At 40.2% G+C, this 20433-nt stretch overlaps 2 protein-coding genes across 3 annotated transcripts in view; one reads left to right on the top strand and one right to left on the bottom strand.

The window, feature by feature from the left end:
* ME1 (malic enzyme 1) overlaps positions 1 to 8949 on the top strand; it is a 175329-nt gene extending 166380 nt beyond the window's left edge. Inside the window, exons 13-14 of the mRNA XM_040643704.1 lie at positions 3579 to 3677; positions 7316 to 8949. Of these exons, the coding sequence (XP_040499638.1) occupies positions 3579 to 3677; positions 7316 to 7486 (270 nt within the window). The 3' untranslated portion in view covers positions 7487 to 8949. The remainder of the gene's footprint in view (positions 1 to 3578; positions 3678 to 7315) is intronic.
* Positions 8950 to 17165: 8216 nt separating this feature from the next.
* Positions 17166 to 20391, bottom strand: RWDD2A (RWD domain containing 2A). Of its 2 annotated transcripts, none has more exons than XM_008684880.2 (3): positions 20305 to 20391; positions 19085 to 19313; positions 17166 to 18085 (listed from the first exon to the last, which is right to left on the bottom strand). In XM_008684880.2, exons 2-3 carry the CDS (start codon positions 19283 to 19285, stop codon positions 17408 to 17410), a joined length of 879 nt encoding a protein of 292 aa, XP_008683102.1. In that variant the 5' UTR covers positions 19286 to 19313; positions 20305 to 20391; the 3' UTR covers positions 17166 to 17407. The 2 variants fall into 2 exon arrangements, with proteins under 2 accessions (XP_008683102.1, XP_040499637.1); XM_040643703.1 differs by having other exon boundaries at positions 20350 to 20389.
* Between the last annotated feature and the right edge of the window lie 42 nt (positions 20392 to 20433).

The following is a 20433-nucleotide window of genomic DNA, read 5'->3' as shown; positions in this document are numbered from 1 at the left end:
GTTTTTGCTTTAACGTCTAAAAAATGCCAACTGATTTAAATCTGCTAAAAATCCTTTACAGAAAAACAAGGAGTAACAAGATTTTGTAAAGCACCCAATATTCAATGGGGAATCAACAGAAAATGGTTTTATTTTGCCCCAGTCACTGTTCAGAATAGTTCTCCATCAAGTGTCTCTTTTCTTTGTCTTAATGGCATCTCAGTAACATTCACTTGTTTCAATTCACTCATTCTTTTAACGCGTATTAATTAAGCACCTACTATGTGCTAGGCATTATTCTGGGTGCTCGGGATACATCAGTGGACAATGATTAAACATATGTCCAGTTCAGAATTTGTATCCAATTCAGATATGTCTTCTCCCTTCAGTACAAGAGGCCGCAGCAGCAGCTGGCAGGGAGCCACCTTCTCTCTTACTGGTCCCCCAGTGTGGCCAGGCTCTGAAAAACCTCCTCCCCCTTCTCATCGAGGCCTATTTCCTCAAATGTGTTGGAAACAGAAAAGAAGGGCATGGAAAAGGGCAAACATGTCTTTTATTAACTTTCCACTTTTTTAGGCCATCAAACCATTTGAGGCAGGGGCCAAAATCTGGCTTTCTCCTGGGGCATGTATACAAGAGTTTAAGGACCCTCTGGGGCCTGACATGAGAGGTCTGGCTCCAGCTCAGCCTCCCTCCCCTTCCACAGCTTTCCCAGCCTGTTGGACCATCCTCTGCAGCCGTCACTCAGCCTTGGATGGGAGCTCATGCCTTCTCGGGGTACAGGCTGCTCCCCAGCAACCCCCCTTTCTGTCTGGTTCTCCCCTCCTGTTCTCTTCACCTCTGCTTATATATGCATGTCTGTAACTGCTCAGGCTACGTGGGGAACAGAATGCCAGTCTCTCCTTCTTGAAGGCCCCTCAAACTCTTGAGAGGAGGCAGCATGCAGCAAGAGTGAGGAAAAGCCACTGCATCACCCACCAGGCCAAACCATAGTTCAAGCGACTCTCCCTGATCCTTCCCCACCTCCGCCTTCTGGGAAGGGGTGGCTGTGTTTGTGGGGGTGGCAGGGCTGATTCCACCGCCTGTTAGCTCTGAGCGAGATGGCAGTCCCCACTTATCTGGTGGCTTCGTTATAATGTGAAACACCTAATTCTCTTTGCACTTGAGTTGGGGGCGCTGATCACCAATTCTGGGGCAAAGGGAAAGTTTTACTCAACATCCTGTTACAAAGGCAAGAAATAAATGAGTTAGTGTCTTTATTATAAAATTCTTTATGATCAACTTTCTGTTAATATAATTATACATAATATTTTGCATAATATGCAATCATATTAATCAAATAACATGTATACTAGTAACTTCACCTCGCTCTCCTTCACCCCACACCCCTGCCTCAATATCCTTGTTCAGAAGTCCTCAGTCACCCATAGGATTTAACCAGAACTCCTTAATTTGGCATTGACAGTGCTCCACTCCTTATTCTCTATACCGACCCCCTAGATCAGGACACTTGGGCTCACCGAGTCCAGCTCATACATCTCTGCTTTGGTCTGAATCTTCCTTCTGGAGGGCCCACCCTTTCCCTGTTCGTCTAACTCCCAGCTCTCCTTCAGTCCTGTACTCAAGCTCCTGCCAGTGTTTCTCTGGATTTCGTAACACTCACATTTCACCTTTAGCCTAGGCTGTCCTCGCTCAGCATTCTCTTTTTCTCCCTCACTAAATTATAACTTTCTCAAGGGCAGGAACTGCTTTTTTAAACCTCTCTTGGTTTTATGCTTTCATATCTGCTGTGGAACAAAACAATTGCAGAAATAATTTCATGATTAAAAAATCTAGAAGATATTAAGAGATACTGAAAAATAAGTGATTATTCAAAATGTGTCAAACGAGGAAGATTTTCTACTATCCTCAGGTCTATTAAATAATAGACCCACTGGTTTAGACTTGCCCCACTGAAATCCTCCTCAAAGTCTTAGAGCCGGAGGGAACGCCACGGTTGCTGAGTCCACCTGTGTCCCGGAAGGTTTAGCAACTAACTTAGCACATAGAACTTTATTGTTGAACCATTTGAGAGCAACTTGCAATACTATGTCCTTTAATCCCTAGATATTTCAGGACATTTTTTTAACGTGCTCTTTGTACCATTTTCAATTTAGGAACTTTAACCCTGATACAATATTATTATCTAATGCACAGTCCAAATTCAAATTTTGCCAATTATCTATAAAAAACAGCCTTTATGGCCTCTAGACTAATCCTTTAATCTGCAAGAATATTTCAGTCTTTCCTGTATGGCGCTGACATTTTGGAGCATACAGGCCAGTTGTTTTTTACAATGTTCCTCACTTTGGGTTTATCTGATTGTTTCCTCATGACTGAATTCAAGGTATGCGGTTTTGTTAGGAGCACTAAATGCCTAATAATTGCATCCTTCTCAGTGCATCACATCAGGAGGCGTATAATGTCAATTGGTCTCATTAAAAAAAATTTATTGAGGTATGATTGACATACAAAAAGCTGTACATTTTTAATTATACAACTTGATGAGGTTGGAGATAAGTTTATACACACCTGTGAAATGATCACCAAAACGTATGCCATAAATATATCCACCACTGCTGAAAGCCCTTTCCTGTTCTCTTTATTATTATTATTTTGTGGGGGGTGTGTGTGTATGTGTGTGTGTGAGACAGAGAGACAGAGAGACAGACAGAGTGTGCTTGAGAGAAGGAGATAAGAACGCTTACTGTAAGACCTACCCTCTTAGCAAATGTTTAAGTATATGCCATTTGATTTAGAAATAGGGAAGGGTCTGGGGACACCAAATGTCGAGGCCAGTTAGGTGATTAGGATAATTCAGAATCTGCGTAAATTGAAATCGTCCTTGCAGTGGGACTCCGACATGGCTTTCTCAACCTCCTCCTTCACCTCTTGTGCCAGAATATGGGGAGAGAGGAAAAAATAAAACAAGACTAAATTGGAGAGGGAGACAAACCATAAGAGACTTTTAACTACGGGAAACAAACTGAGGGTTGCTGGAAGGGAGGGGGTGGGGGATGGGGTAACTGGGTGATGGACATTAAGGAGGGCACGTGATGTAATGAGCACTGGGTGTTGTAGAAGACCAATGAATCACTGACCTCTACCTCTGAAACTAATAATACACTGTGCGTTAATTAATTGACTCTAAAAATAAATTAATTAATCTTAAAAAAGAATATGTGAGCCAGGAGAAACAACGTGATCAGCCTTGTCCCCCTTCCCTCCTGTATTTTCAGGGTCCTTTCCCCTCATTCTGTCACCCTCCTCTGCCTTCCTTGCTCCTCTCCCCCCTTGTTCCTCTAGTATATCAGAAGGAAAAGCTTCCAGCACTTCAGGGCACAGTAGAAAAGGAACTAGAGCAAACGACAATGCAGATTCTATTCCCATCTTTACTAATGGTGTGACTCCACCAATCCCCAAGTCTCTCCGGGCTCAGTTTTCGCATTGACAAAGGGAGAGACAAAATTAGGTGACCCACTTCTATACATCACCATACGTGACCATTCACCTAGTTATCCTATTAAGTCAAACATTTTTTGTCTGTCTTTTTTTGAAAGGTTATAGCCCAGCAAGTATCAGATAAACACTTGGAAGAGGGCCGGCTTTATCCTCCTTTGGACTCCATTAGAGATGTTTCTCTGAAAATCGCAACGAAGGTAAAAACCACTCTTGTTCGAGTCTCGTTATTTTTCCTTCTTTCAGTTGCTAAATATGCATTTTTAGGTACTTCCTCGAAATGTATATCTGTGTCAGCTTATTTTGTCAGAAGTCAGAGAAATGAGACACAGCGCCTCAGGAGAGTTTAGGAACTACATATCATCCCAAGGAATTGAAGAATTGGGCTGAATCATTAATTTCCCTATCATTCTTTTTCTCTTCCATAATCTAAATAAGTTAGTAGGGTTTCATTTCGGGTAGGTTTCCCCCCTTTTTTTGATTTATTGTTTTCCATATCATACTTGTGATAGTCAACAGATACCGCAGATGTGGTAGAGCAATATTTAGACCTCGAGTCACCTGTCACCTGTCTTATCCATGTCGCCTTGATGTATGGCGTCTTCAAGATCACAACTGATAATACCGGGCAGGGTGCAAAACAGGGAGGGCAAGCAACTCAAAGCTGTTGGGCTGACAGATGAACTATTGGAACAATTAGCCAAGAAGAACCTAAACTCAGAGAAATTGTCTTTAATTAAGATGCGTGAGAAATTGACTTTTTTGGCAATATAAATGTATTTACCTACTAGGGTGGCCATAACAAACTACCACAGACCTGATGGCTCAGACAACAGTTTGAGGGCTAGCAGTCTAAGTGTAGGGAGTTGGAGGCTTGATTTTCTTGGAGGGCTCTCTCCTTAGCTTGTTCTCTCTGTGTCCTCATGTGGTCTTTCCTTTGTGTACAAACATCCCTGGTTCTCTTGGTATGAGAAATTTACCCTTCCTATATGAACACTACTCATTAGGGCCCACCAAACAGCCTCAGTTTAACTTAATTACCTCTTTAAAGGCCCTATCTCCAAAGAGAATCACAGTCTGAGGTACTGGGGGTTAGTACAGATGAATTTTGGGTGACAGAGGTTACAGAGGTTAGCCCATAGTGGTTATGTTTATATGTTTTATGTTTAAACTGGGGTTTCTCAACCTCAGCACAATGCACATACTGGCTGGATGACTCTTTGTTGTGGGGGTTACCTGGGCGTTATGGAATGCTTAGCATACCTGGCCTCTGCTCACTAGATGCCAGTAGCCTCTGCCCAGTTGTGACAACCAAAAATGTCTCCAGACATTGTCAAGTGTCCCCTCAGGGGCAAAATTACTTTTGGTTGAAAATCAAAACCATTAGCAAATTTATCAAAGCAAACCATATTTAGGACTCACATACCATTATTTGTCTTGGTGATTGAGGGTGCATGCTTCAAAAACCACACAATACTTCAAAAAACTTTCGATAATCTCCTTGGTTACCCATCCACGAAAGAGTATCCTATTTTCTACTGTTTGTATCTCCTAGTTTTTAATGAGTTTGGATTGTTAATGCACCAAACAGCACATTATCATGTTAAGTTCAATTTGAAGATTTAAACGAGAAGGTGTTAGCTTACAATTAGGGGAGAAAGTACGAAAGCAGGGAACCTCAGGGGAGTTCAGAAAGACTAAGATATTACACCTCAAATAATGGGAAACCACAGAGTGCAGAGACAGAAACTGGGAAGTTAGGACAAAGAATCAAGTCAAGGGAGGAAGATGGTCTCAGTAGACTGCAAGCTTGAGGTTTCAGGGCATATTCGTATATAATTCCCACAATTCCAGCAAGTCGATGGAAGTGACTGAAACTTAAAGAGACACTAGATATAAAGGTGTGGGCAGTATTTCTGTGTGATAATGGGGGAAGCGCCGGGAGTGGTTGGGGCTACCAAGACAGCAGGTATAGACAGGTGAGAACCAAGGATAGAACATCGTTTATTATTCTGTCCAGAAGACAGAGGCAAGAAGCCAGAGGCAAGAAGCCAGTGAAGAGAAGTCAAGATTTTAAGAAGAGACTCAGAACTGAGCAGCATGTCAGAATTTAGATAAGACACAGCGTCAGGATGGGAGTGAAAGTTATGACTGGCACAGCTGTGGTGGTGAGAAACACAGGTGAACTTTTAGTACCTACAAAGTTATCAGAACCTTTTACAAAACCAATTTCAGTAGCACAGAAGTTAAGTCTAGGGAGAATTAGGAAAGCAAGAGAATCAAGCTGCGCTTGCAGAATCTGGCATTGACAAGGAGAGAGGGATGAAGACGTCACTTAGAGAGGGGATCATTGATATGGTGGGTCCTGGGAGCAGCAAGAGGAGTGAACACAGTCTGTGTCAGGAATGCAACAATGTGTTTTATTATAAACATAATACAGCCATTGCAAAACGCACAAGGGGCTCTGGGGTGATGGAGGCATTCAGAAACTGGATGTTGTAACAGTCGCACAACTCTGCCAGTTCACAAAAATAATTTAATTGTGCACTTAAATGTTTGGATTTTGTAGTCAGTGAATTATATCTCACAAAAGCTGTTAAAAAGCAATAATAACACATTATAGGTAGTTTGGGAAAAAGAGAAGAAACTACCCAATACTCTATTTTTCTAACATAAGCAGTTTTATTGTTTCGGTGTATGCCGCCAGTCTTTTTTCATTTGCTTGCTTTCTTTGCTAATATCGTCCTAATCATGATGATTAGATCTATTTCGTGTTTTTCACAAACATTTCTCCATAATATGGTACGGTCTTTGTAACCATAATTTTTCACAAATGCCTAATTTTGCATTGAGAAGAGATACTTAGTCATTCCAATATAGTCTTCAAAATCAGACTTATCCAAGTAACTTGATTACACAAACAGCTCCCTGTGATTGCTTTTTTACGACTGGAGTGAATTAAGAGCACGTATAGAATGATTAATTTTGACAAGAGGGAGAATCCATTCTTTTCAAAGAAAGTAAAGGAAGAGCAAATGTTTAAAGATACAGAGAAGATAGTTTGAGTTGTTGGAAGGAGAAATTGAGATTGTTTTCTCTGATTAGCTGAAATGTTCTCATTCCAGGGATGACAATCCAATGCAGATTTGACAGAGGAAGGTTTGAAATTGCCTTGTGGGAATGAAGAGAGAAAGGGTTTTTGTTTGTTTAAGAAAAGGGTAAAAGCATCATGTGTGACCACATGGACCCAGGTAGGGTTAAGACAAGTGTGGCGTCACAGGGGGCAGCCATGAAGGAAGAAAGCCAGCACTGAGGGTTCCCCAGACTGGGCACCAGAATGGTGAGTGTGACAGCAAGACAGGGGAAGGAGATTCTGTGATCCTGGCGAGGAGCCCTGAAACTGACCGCAGAGCCCAGCTAATTAGGTGAGCGGGGGATAAATGAGGACATTTTGTAGGAGGCTGTGGTCAGCATAGGGATTGTTGAAACTGCACGCTGGGTTCAGACTTAGCAGGAATATTAAGGTGTTTAGTTCAAGTTAATTATCATGCAGTTCATGTGAAGACTTTTGCCACTGGATTATCTGTGAAACCCTGTTATGACCACATTTGATAAATCGCTCCTGTGCACACTTTCTGTTGCTGATATATTCTCCTCCTGCTATGATTAAAACTGCATTTTCATTTTATACCTTCTTTGTGTATGTGTGCTTTTATTGTATCTAACTTAATTTTTTTAAACAGACAAGACATAATTTTTTGAAACAGATAAAAACTGACATGTGCTCACTATCAACGCTATTCATTAAAGTAATTAATATTCTTTTTTTTATTCCTAGATTGTGAAAGATGCTTACCAAGAAAAGACAGCCACAGTTTATCCTGAACCCTCAAACAAGGAGGCCTTTGTCCGCTCTCAGATGTATAATACTGATTATGACCAGATTCTACCTGATTGTTATTCTTGGCCTAAAGAGGCTCAGAAAATACAGACCAAACTTGACCACTAGCATAATAGCTGACATTTCTAATTCTGTTAATGAGATCTTAAAGTCTTTCATAATTTTTAAAGATTGGAATCTTTTATAGTAATTCATTAGACTAAGAATTTTACTTTAACAATAAAAGTTCATGGAAGGATATTAATTTACTTTAGGGTGAACATCACACTAGACAATTTTGCTTCATTTGCTTTCTTGTTATTTATGGTTTCTCTCTTATTTTGCCCAAGTTCTCTTTAAAAGCTGTTGTACCTACTACTGAGAAAAACACCATTTTTATATAGGGAACTAATGGAAAAACCAAAATTAGTAATAAATTGATACACTCAACATTAAAATCCATAGTTCTTTTGTTGACTGTTTCGTTAAAAATCTACTCTTTTTTTATAAGAACAAATGAATTTAGGCATAGGAGAACTTTTGCTAAAAACAGAAACAACACTTACTTTGTTGCCTAGAGAAAAATAACTTCTCAGGTATTTTTATTCCAACCTAGATTAGTTCTTTTCGTGCAACTGAACTCTAACATTTCTGAGAAAGATCCTTGCTGTTTACAATGCCTTGTGCAGCCTTAGATTTTAATATTCTTTTGCCATTGTTACATCTTATCACCTTGGTCCTCAGTCAGATATCCCTTCTAGAAGCACCTTTCTTCTGCCCTTGACTGAATGCCCTATTCTCTGCACTGTTGCTGCTAGGCATTTGCAGACTGTGGTCCCTGTCCTGAGGTTGGTATCCTCGGTTCAGCAAAGCCCGAGCTGTGGGAAGAGCTGAGAGAGAAAGCTGATAATCTCCGTGAGAAAAGGGCTGCCTGTGGAGCCGACCTCTTAGGACAGAGATCTCCAGAGTCAGGAGTGAGAGCATGGTTCCCAGACAAGCTGGGTTCCTACAGAAGTGACCTACCCTCGTGTTTCCTTGATTAGCTCAGGTAATGAGGAGCTCGCTGTGTTACAACAAACTCACTTTCCTCTGGGTTTGGAGGAGATTTTGTAACCAATTCCCCAATGTCAGAAATTATCTTCACATCAGGTATTGAGATACTCTAATTACCGTCAGTATGTATAGCCCAGAAATTAATATTAATTTCAGGTTTTCCTTTAGAAGTTAATAACTGAACAAATGGAAACAGTTTTAAATTCTTAAGCTCAGGTGCAATAACATTTGCTATTTATTTGTAGAATTATTTGGAGAACTTTGTTTTTGAAGTAATGCTTTTAAAAAGTGTAAGAGGATGTTTAAGATAATCTATACTATAAAATGATTTATTGAAGGTTGACGGTTCACGGATTGTTTTAGGTGTGAATAGAAGGGGTGGGGGGTATTTCTGAAAGTAACATTTAGTCAAGAATTTCTTCAATAGAGTTATGAAAAGATCCAGAGTGCTGATTTCTTGTCTGTTTCCTGTTGTCTTGTAGCTCTAACTAAATGTATTTACCCATGCAAAAGATTGATTAAAGCATAGAAAAACTGAATGAATAAAATTATGATTGTCTTTTTCTCTTAAAATATTATTACGTTTTAAAATGATAATGTTGCGTCCCGGCAGTCATGTGACAGGGCATGCATTTAAGAAATATTCTAATAGCTAATTTCAGCATGACCTTCATCTAATGCATGTGTAGTCATATTTGCCGTATGCTATGATTAAATGAACTACTTTCTTATCCTCAGAGAAAGGTAATGAAACAAGCATTGGATGATTACTTACTAGGTTTCAAGTATTCTGTATAGATTATCTTATTTACTGTAGTCCCTACAAGTTCCTTACAAAGTAGGTATTCGAAGGAACTTACCAAGTCCACAGAACTAATAAGTGAAGGAGGTGGGCTCTAAATCTGTTTGATCTTGCTTCATAGTCTGCTCTCTCTTCACTAGGGTACAGTTTAGAATAGAATTGTCCTACAGAAAAAGGAAGTGAGCCAGTTGTGTAACTTCTAGTGGCCTCGTAAAAAGAAGAAACAGGTGGAATCCATGTTAATAATTTATTAACCTCCAGACTGACACCTCCAGAATATTATTTCAACACATAATTGATACAAAAAATACTAATGAAGTGTTTTTACATTACCTTATACTAACCTCCAAAATCCAGGTATTTTCATTATATATCAAAGTCATGAAAGCCCACAGGCCCCCTGAATATGCGAATTACAAGATACAAGGAGTAAGGTGTTTAGTAAAAGAATTGGGGAAACTGGCCTACCACACGGAGAAAATTAAAACTAGAACCGTACCTTATATCATATAAAAAGGGAGACTTCAGATGGGTTAAATAACTAAATATAAATAGTAAAAATATAAAGTTAAAAATTAATGACTTGAAATATCTTTGGGACCCCCAAAAAACAAACATGAAGCAAAAATGGATGGAATGCCTCATCTGAGGATGGGAAGGTTTGGGCCTACAAATGGCTGCTGCCATCGAAAAGCGTAAAAGGGGAGGAAATCCAAGACTGTGGGATAGGGTGGTATAGGGTGGTTGCTTCTACAGAGATGGGCTCCTCAAGAAAGAGAAAATGGAGGCTCAGAGGCTTAACTCCTCAGCTCAAGTCATGGTATAAAAACTAGGAAAATGCCTATGTTTTTACCAAAGGAAATGTACTGAGAAAGGAGAGGTGCAATTTTGGATTGGATAGAATTGATTGATAGGGGTGCACTTGCCACAGATTCTGGATTCCGTGTGTTGCCTTGAGCAGCTGAAAGTCATTCTACTTGTTAGTTCAATTAGTTGACTGAAATGTGGACTTAATCAAGGCCTACATTAAATGAAATTGAGAATGCAAATATTCCTTGAAATAATGTAAAGGAATTCAAAGATTTCAATGATGGGAATGTTGGAGTGGATTTGTCAAGTGCAATCAGTCCATTTTAATCCTGGTGATCTCCTAAATCTCCCAAGAAGACCTTTCACTCATCCTCCTTTCACTAAAGCCTTGAGAAATACATTGGCGATGGGACTAGCAGCATCCATGAAAAGCAATTTCTTAAAAAATTGAGCGTAACTAACATTATATTAGTTTCACATATACAACATGATTAGATATTTGTATATATTAATGCAAAATATCCCAAAAGTCCAGTTAACATCCATCACCAAATTTTTTTCTTGTGATAAGAACTGTTAAAATTTACTCGCAGCAACTTCAAATATGCAATACTGCATTATTAACTATAGTCACTGTGCTGTACATAATATTCCTGTTTAGATTCTACATATAAAAGAGATGACACAGAATTTGTCTTTCTCTGACTTATTTCACTTAGCATAATGCCCATAAGGTTCATCCATGTTGTCACACATGGCAACATTTTTTTTTATGACAACTGTGTGTGTGTGTGTGTATATATATATATATATTATTACATTTTCTTTATCGTTCATCTGCTATTGGACATGTAGGTTTTCATATCTTAGCTATTAAAAATAATGTTCTAATGAACATGGATGTGCAGATATCTTTTCCAATTAGCATTTTCATTTTCTTTGGATGAATACCCAAAAGTAGAATTGAAGATCATTTGGTATTTCTCTTTTTAATTTTTTGAGGAATCTCCATACTGTTTTCCATAGTGGTTGTACCAATTTGCATTCCCACCAACAGTGCACAATTGGTCTCTTTTCTCCACATCCTCATCAACACTTGTTCTTTCTTTTCAATAATAGCCATTCTACCAGGTGTGACGTAACATCTCATTGTGGCTTTGATTCGCATTTACCTGATGATGAGTGATGTGGAACATCTTTTCATGTATTTGTTGGCCATCTCTATGTCTTCTTTGAAAAAATGTCTATTCAGATCCTCTGCCTGTTGTTTAATTGGATTTTTTAAATTGAGTTGTGTGAGTTCTTTATTTTTGATATTAACCTATTATCAGATATATGATTTGCAAATATTTCCTCCCATTTGGTAAGTTACCTTTTCATTTTGTTGATGGTTTCTTTTTGTGGAAGTTTTTTAGTTTTGATGTAGTCTCAGTTGTTTATTTTTACTTTTTTTGCCTTTGCTTTTGGTGTCAAATCTAAAAAATCATCACCAAAACTGACATCAAGGTGCTTACTGCTTATGCTTTCTTCTAGGGATTTTATGGTTTCAGGTTTTTCATTCAAATCTTTAATCCATTTTGAGTTGGTTTTTGTAAATGATGTAGGATAGTGGCTGAGTTTCACTCTTTTGCTTGTGGCTGTCCAGTTTTTCCAACAGTTATTGAAAGACTGTCCTTTCCCTGTTGTATATTCTTGACTCCTTTGTTGTAAATTAATTGACCGTATATGAGTGGGCTATTTTGTTCCAGTGGTCTATACGTCTGTTTTTATGCCAGTGCCATACTATTTGATCATGATGGCTTTGTGATACAGTTTGAAATCAGGAAGTGTGATGCTTCCAGCTTTGTTCTTTTTTCTCAAGATTGCTTTGACTATTTGGGTTCTTTTGTGGTTCTATGCAAATTTTCGGTGGTGGTGGTGGTGGTGGTTGTTTTTGCATTTCTGTGAAAAATGCTATTGGCATTTTGATAGGGGTTGCATTGAATCTGTAGATTTGCTTTGGGCAATATGGACATTTTAACAATATTAATTCTTCCAGTCCATGAACATGGAATACCTTTCATTTATTTTTGTTGTCTTCAATTTCTTTCATTAATGTCTTACAGTTTTCAGTGTACAGATCTTTCATTTGTTTGGTTAAATTTATTTCGAGGGTTTTTTTTTTATGCAATTGTAAATGGGATTGTTTTCTTAATTTTTCTTTAAGATAGTTTGTTATTAGTGTATGGAAATGCAACAGATTTCGTATATTGATTTTGTATCCTGCAACTTTACTGAATTCATTTACTAATTCTAACAAGATTTTTGGAAGAGTCTTTAAGGTTTTCTATATATAGTATCATGTCATCTGCAAATAGAGGCAGTTTTACTTCTCTTTCAAATTTGGATGCCTTTTATTTCTTTTTCTTGCCTAATTGCTCTGGCTAGGACTTCTGATACTATGTTGAAGAACATAATGGTAAGAATGGGCATTTTTGCCTTGTTCCTGATTGAGAGGAAGAATTTTCAGCTTTTTACCATTGAGTGTAATATTAGCTGTGGGCTTGTAATATTTGGCTTTTTTATGCCCTCTATAAACACTTTGTTCAGAATTTTTATTATAAATGGATATTGAATTTTGTCAAATGCTTCATCTGTTGAGATGATCATGATTTTTTTCCCTTCATTTTGTTAATGGATGTATCACATTGACTGATTTGCTGATGTTGAACCATCCTTGCATCCCTTGAATATGTCCCACTTGTTCATGGTGTATGATCCTTTTAATGTATTAATGGAGTCAGAATTTTACTGAGGACTTTTTTTTTTTTAATTGAGGACATTTTAATGACTCTGGGAGACTTGTAGGGAATGCTGTGGTTAAAAATGGGCTCCCTATTTATTTACTAATTTACTTTTAATTTTACTTTTTTAATAGTATATTATATAGGCTCCCTATTTTAATGGAGACATCAAAATTTTGGGGTTGATAGAGGCTGAATAGCCATGCTTTGCAGCAATTAACAAATGGAGACACAATGGAAACAGTTATAATAGGAAGCTGGTCCACTGTAATCAGCATAGTTTGGACAGAAATCTTTGATGGTGGCCAGTAAATCACTGGGCCTCATAGGCCGAAATGATGTTGAAAAAATCTAACAACTAAGCACAGATATTGACCAAGAAAAATGAGTGCCAGTGATTACAACTGATACAACCACACCAGTATATATCAGCTAAATATCAGCTGGGCTTAGTACCAAATAGGTGGGCAACCCAATGTAGGCTCTACTTGCTATGTATAATAACAACAATAGCAGAAAAGAGCCACCAGTATAGAGTGTCAAGGCCTTCAGCAAATTGCCATGCATAGATATTGAATGAAAGACCCCTAAGGTGATGAACTCTGTAACATCCAAAATCTTCCTTTGAGGTTCCATTTACTAGAATAACAATGCATTGCAGAAAGGAAACCACTAGTCCTTTTGGAAATCACCTGGCAACAGAGCTCTGAACAAATACAAATTTCTAGGGTCTCAGAAATTATTGTGGTCTATGGGACTAAGTGTATGCTTAGGACTAAGTGTATAGAGAAACAAATCCATTGTCTAGTCATTTTCTCAGTGAAGAGTTAGAATTAATTTCTTCATCATCTATCACCACACTGGATCCCTAATCACACACAAGAAAGGGTTATTTTGGCAGAAACTACCCAATGATTTACAGTCGTAAGTCCCACCATCAAAAGCTTTAAAAGAAACAGAGGTGTGATTCTTACCACGTCTTGACTTAATACGATCTTTGGATCATATTAACTTAATCAGACAGTGATTCCAACTGCAGCTGACAAGTTCTCTTTCTTGGAGCAAATCAACAGGTAGCTACTGATTAGACCAATGCTTTCTTGTTTTTCCTGTATTCCATTAAGTAGAGGCCCACTGCAGCAGTTTGTGCTATCAATAAACAACATTACAGGTTGTCTTTTTTCAAAGTTCCATTAACTCTCTGATTCTGTGCCCGAATATAATTCTTGACACCAGACCTTGATCATCTCACTGCTACACAGGGCATCCCGCTGGTCTAACAAATTGATGATGATATGTTCATAGGACCTAGAACACAGGCATCATGAGATTTCCTGAATACCTGCTAAGATCTCATGAAAGCACAAGAGTCTACACCCTCAGCCAGATTTGTGGAGGTCGGATGTTTGATGCATGTTAGAATATTACCTCCATAGTGAAGACTAATTGTGTACTTTGTTACACCTTGACTAAGGAGGTCAGTGTCTGCCGGCTTCTGTGAAACTTGTGTCCACTGCTCAAACTGACTTACGGGTTGATCGAAATGCTTCTAGCTTTAACTGGGCTCAGAAAAAGGCTGCTCTACCTGGCCCAGGTGGCAGGGAAAGTAGTTCTACCATGTAGACCTTATGAATGAGACCCAAATGGGCTCAGGGTTTTGAGGCAAATCAGGATTCTGTATAAAACAAGGATTTTTGAGCAAACCATGTCATCTTCAGAAAATACTTAGTCTTTCAACTTACTACTGCGCTACATAAGATAAAAGCAAATGAAAGAAAATAGTTCTGTTCAAAAGGGTTCTTTGGCTCAGATAGGCTCCCTCAAGCCTTCACAAGTTCTCTGAAGGGATGGCTGGCATGTTAAACAGTCATATATGGAAACTCAAATTCACAGGCAACATATTTCTGATTTAATATAGGATGTTTTAGAGGTCCTTGTATTATGTCCGTCAGCTCATCTGGCCCACCCCTTAATCCACTATGCAATCCACTATCCTCAACCTTTAGACCAACACATAATACACTAGTAAGGAATGAGAAGCAGAGAACATATGTGAAGAAAGGTTGATTTAATCAGTAACTTTTAAAAAGACACTGCAATATTTATAAAGAGCATTCTTTTCAAATAGCCATTTAAAAATATAATGTATACAATATCATGATTCTTAAATTCCAAGCAATTCATACTGATTCTGACTTTAAAGAAAAAAAGGTCAGATGTTGGGTAGCTCAGAAGAAGTGTTGAACAACTGAACATTCAGTGGGCTGGAAATGAGGGTGGCACTATGGGTTTAAGCAGCAAGAGCTCAAAACCATCTCTCCAGAAGGCTGCCAGACGGTGATTTAATTTCAGTTACTTCTCCCAAACCATACAGAGAAAGGGCAGTTCCTCAGAGTAAGTGTTGTATGTGTGTGTTTGTGTGTGTGTGTGTTGGAGGGGAGGTGTGTGGGAGGAGCTAGGGGAGGAGGGTGGTCTGTGCTCCTATCAGGTGGGCAAAGAAAACTAGCAGTCTACCATACATACAAAGCTGAGCTTTGAATTATCATATATGTCTATTTACTTCTCTCATAATTAATGTCTATTGCTAGTGTTTCTGATAGGAAAAAAGTATTGCGGTACGGTAATACCAACCATGTAAATATCGGTTCTGAAAAATTACCACCAAAATAGCTCCAGAAGCAGTAAAGAGTTCGTAAGTTATTCCTTTCATTTAGTGAATTACGTAATTTTTTCTTCTATATTATACTTCTTTAAGCTTCTTTATCTTTCTATCACTACTTCTGCTAATTTAATTATAGAAAAAAAAAAACCTCTATGAGAGAGTTAGGCACATTATTAGGTGGATGGCACCTAATATGGAAAAAAAATTAACAGAGTCACATTGATAGTTTAGGGCCTAAAAACTTGTGAATGCTACTTACTGAATGGTCTTGGGGAGATTATGCAGGATACTGACTCCTATATTGTTTTCAGTCCTGACAAAGATTGAGAAGTGAGTCTTTGGCAAGGTAAGTCCTATTTCTTCCCTTTGTATATAGGTAAAGGTAAAGTATAAGGCCCTTGCTTGGGTCCCAGCCACATCCAAGGCTAGGATTAAAACACGAACAGGCAAGCTGGATCATCTGGCAGGGCAGGCCCATAATGAAAGCCTTGGTTTGAAGGTCTGAGTTGTGTCCTGAAACTCATTCTGAGCTAAGAGTGTGGGCACGGCAGAGTAGACCCAGTTCCAAGTTCTCCAAGTCAAGAGAGTCAGCTTAGTGCAGGGTCTGCTGTTGCATTATATCCTTGCCCTAGCTCAAGGACATGTGTCTGCATCCCAGACACAGAAAGTAAAACAGAATGCACCATTTCACCAAAAATTCTGTAAGCTCCCGGGCTCATGCAGCAATGTGTGGCATCTCAGAGAGTGTATCACAACATAGGGAGTGAGGCGCTCATTCCCCTCCAAGTTACTAACTCTCAGCATCCATTTTTGGCATCCTGAGGGGACCAGGGCATCAGTGGGGTGCCTGAGGCCAGCAGGAGAATGAAATACTCCCTGAGAAAGGGCAGTCGTGGCTAAAGAGAGACCATGGAAACCAGAGAAAGTTGCACAGTCAGCTCAGGACATCTCTTAACAGAGGTGGGACTCCCAGAAATTCCTAGGGACGGTGGATACTTTGCAATGAAAAGGAAAAGGTGTGGCAGGTGCTAGTTAAATAGGGGTCACTGTCATCAAAATAAACTCTCATTTCTGACAAAGGCTGGTGAAGCCAGGAATTTACAGAGGAGAGGGCAGTGACTTCTCACCAAATCATGCTGAGCTTGATTTTTTCCCCCAAGGTGATGGAGCAGAGCCATCCAATGTGGTCCTCCTCAACACTCCCACCCTACGAAACAATGCGTCCTGGCTCACAGGCGAAGGCTGCCAGTACGCATAACTTGTGGAACACTTTGTAGGCACGAAACCACATCTTTTTCTGTGTATAAGAACTAAGAATATCGGTATCCTTATCTTTAGTATCATTAATCAGCTGGTGAAAACAGGCAGCCAAAGAACACATAGCATTAGGTGTCATCCTCATTACTCTTGAGACTTCACTGCTCTGATGCCTCTGTCACTGCAGTTAGGATCAAGTTTTACTAAAAGAAAAAACTATAAATATGGGGTTTGACTTAAAGAAATGTAGTCAACATGTGCTTTTCTCACTTTAAGCTTGACTTAGAATTCATTCTCTAATAAAGAAAGAAAATGTGCTGTGTCATCATGTGCTAATATCACGAAAGAGAGGAATACTATTTATGAGTTCAGAGTTGCAACCTGACTATCAATATTAATTACGGGCTTTGGACTCCTCTTCAATCAAGTCAGCTTCACTGGTTAAATTGACTGTTTTTATTAACTTACAATTAAATAGTTTTCAGTTAACACAAGAACACAGAGATAACATCACAATTGCACTGTTATAAAGTTAAAAGGCCTTTGTGTCTCATTACCAGGTAAAAATTCTGGGGCTAGGAGTCTCACAGAGGATGCGAACAGCCACTGGCCCTTTTATTTTGGTCTTACTAACAGAAGTACTGCCTTACTGAAATTATAAGCATAGGCCTCTTAATAGCTTCCTAGGAGTCTGAACTCTTGCTTTCAATACCAAATAATATCTGGAACACATGCTCACTTTTGTGTTTTTTTAGAAATTCTAAGAATTGGCCCAGATTCATGTGATAGTCATTCCTTAATCCATAGTCACCATGGGCCTCAAGGAGTAATTCTTCGAAAGAATGGAAAAGGCGCAGATCCTCTCCATTTCCCTCGGTTTCGACACTTTCAGCATGCTTACAGGAAATGTGTTTCCAGTTGGGATACCTAATTGTGTGCCAGAATTCCTCACAGTGCTCTTTGAAGCCCTCCACACAGATTATACCCGGCTTTCCTGTCATGCAAAATCCAGTCACATCTAACCTTTTCCCAACATCCAAAATCTTTTTTCTCAGGTCCTGCTGATATATGTGGTGACTGTAGATCCACATCCGGAGGAATGTGTTCCTGACCGGCTTTGCTTGTGTAGCTGGTTCGTAAACAAGCTTTCTGTTCAGGAAATAGGAGGCACTATTGTCCTGCAACCACTGGATTGCCGCACAGACACAGAGCTCACCTGGATCGAAAGTCCCTATATAAGAAGTGAGACCCTTGTTGAGTAGTAGTTGCTGTTGTCTGTCAAGCTCCGAGGACCGTCCAAACAGCTGCAATGCTGCATAGGGGTAGCTGTGAGGCATGGTTACTTGCAAATCAATTTTCACCTTAAAATGAAAATCAAATACATTTAAGTACCAAAAAATCATCTAAGCTAGTCTATCAGTGGCAACGGCATGATTTTGATAAATATAACAGTTATTGCTACTATTAAGTGTCAGCTATGGGCCAGAGACTGTACTGAGAACGTCACTTACACTATTCCTTCCCTTTATGCATTCATGCATTCCAGTATTTACTGAACACCCACCATGTGTCAGGGAACCCATGCTAGGATAAAGAAGTGAAGAAGCTAGACATAATTTCTGCTCTTCGTGAAGGACTAGAGCCTAGTGAAGGAGACAGACATTAAACTAATATTTACACATCGCAAGTACTTAATTTCAATGGTGAGAAGCACAGGGATCCACTGAAATGTGTAACCAGTGAGACAGTAGTCTGGGAACCAGGAGATCTTCTTTGAGGGAATGACAGCTGAAGATTGAGCAGGAAATCACTAGAGGTGGGGTTCTGAAAAGCCTAGGCCACTTGTTACCCATGCTATGCTCATGTTGCTGGAGACAATGGCTCAGAAGATGAAGGTTAAATTCATTTTTAGTATTTAGATTTCCTGTCTGTATTTGCTTTGTGTCATGGTGCCACCAAAGAAGTGTTCATCCACTCCTTACAAGTCAGTTTTGCTAAAGGCAATATTTAGCTTTATGAAAATCATGATACATGTACAAGACAGTACATACTACAATAGTTGGAATGGTAAAAAAAAAACTGGTTGAGTGAACAGAATAATGTATGAGAATGCAAGATGTTTTAAATAAAAACACCACATATTTGTTAAAAAGATGTGCATATTTATGTAAAATTCACGATATTTATTGAAGACAACTTACAGGGCATCCCACATTTTACATATTTCACTTTCAAACAAGTAAAGGATATACGAATCTGGAATATTCTCTATTTGCTTCCTGGACAGAAATCTCACGTTCCAAGTATTTCCACTAAAAACCGGGCACCCGGCAACAATGAAAACAACTCAAGGTACTTACCTTGGGCTCCTCAATCTGTAGGGTAATCACAAATTCGATTTTTGGCGGCAGCGCCTCCCTTGTGCCTTCCAAATATCGCTTTATATGCGTCAGGACATTAACATCTTCAAGTTTTACTTCTCCTTGGTTAGGAAACATAGAAAACAGCATTTCCATCTCTAGCAGCTGAAGCTGCAGGCATTCTTTCATTGAAGCAGACATGTTGCCTCGAAATCCACCTGCAGGAAAACTGGAAAGACCCAGGGGCACTAGGTTTGTTAATTTTCAGCGGTGTCCAGAGAAATTTCCCGAAGGTCCCTTTTCCGTTTAAGCAGTTTTGCAGGAACGCTGTGCACCGACAGCTAGGGGCACAAACCGGGACTCTTAACTCTTTCTTCGCTTTATCTCCCAACCCCCAAATCTAGTATGCACAACATCCCTCAAGACACCTCGTTAAAATTCAGATTCGCAGTCCGTTACCTCCCCACGCCCACCCCCTATTGCGATTTAAATCCGGGAATCTGGGCTTTCAACAGGTGTTCCAAATTATTCCGTTGCAGGTGGTTGCCAAACACCTGCAGATGCTTTGCAAGCCTGAATTCTGAGAAAGGCAAGGAGCCCCGCTCGCGAATCCTACTAGGGTGTCAGGCTTGGGCGGAGATGCGCCCTGTGGCGAGTAGGACCCGCAGTCTGTCGAGGCTGTGGTCGCGTCCCTTGGCTCCGGGGTCTTGAGGGCCCCGCCGCCCCCAACGCCAGTTGCGGCGCCTCGGCCCCAGCGCCAAGGACCCCTCCCAAGCGGGCCTTTACGGCTCTCCGCGGAGCCACATCACCCCGGGATGGCATCCTAATAGCTCCGGACGATTATGCGTCTACCTGGTGTCCCGAGGGGCCCAGGCTACAGGTACATTAATAAAATGTTTAGTGAGAGCTGGTGCGGGGAGATGGGACGGGGGCAGCGGCTCGAGAAGGCTCCCGGAGTCAAAGTTTGGGGAGATGAACCTCGAAGATCTAGAAGGGGATGCGGGTAAAGGGGAAATGGCCGAGACCACCTTGTCAAGAGGCCCCAAATCGGGGTTGGTACCCCCCATCTGAGACCACTAGGAACCCTGGCTTCCCAGGAAAGCAAGACTGCCACCCTCTGAGACCCAAATTCGGAGGTGGGGACTGCGTTTTGTCGGTCGCAGTGCTCTGATGGCCCACGACCCTCGGCCCCAACCCCCGGGCCACCGCGGGGGCCTCACCCTTCCCGGTCATTCAATAGAAACAGCCCCAAGCCCTCTCAGAACCTGGATCCGCAGTTCCGCAGGCGAGAGCTGCGCATGATCCGCAAGTGGGCGAGGCGGGGCCAGCGGATCCTCCCCCGCCGTGAT

This window comes from Ursus maritimus, unplaced genomic scaffold (genome assembly GCF_017311325.1).
Source record: "Ursus maritimus isolate PB19 unplaced genomic scaffold, ASM1731132v1 scaffold_29, whole genome shotgun sequence".
Classification (NCBI taxonomy): Eukaryota; Metazoa; Chordata; class Mammalia; order Carnivora; family Ursidae; genus Ursus; species Ursus maritimus.
This window is presented reverse-complemented; position numbering and strand designations above follow the sequence as displayed.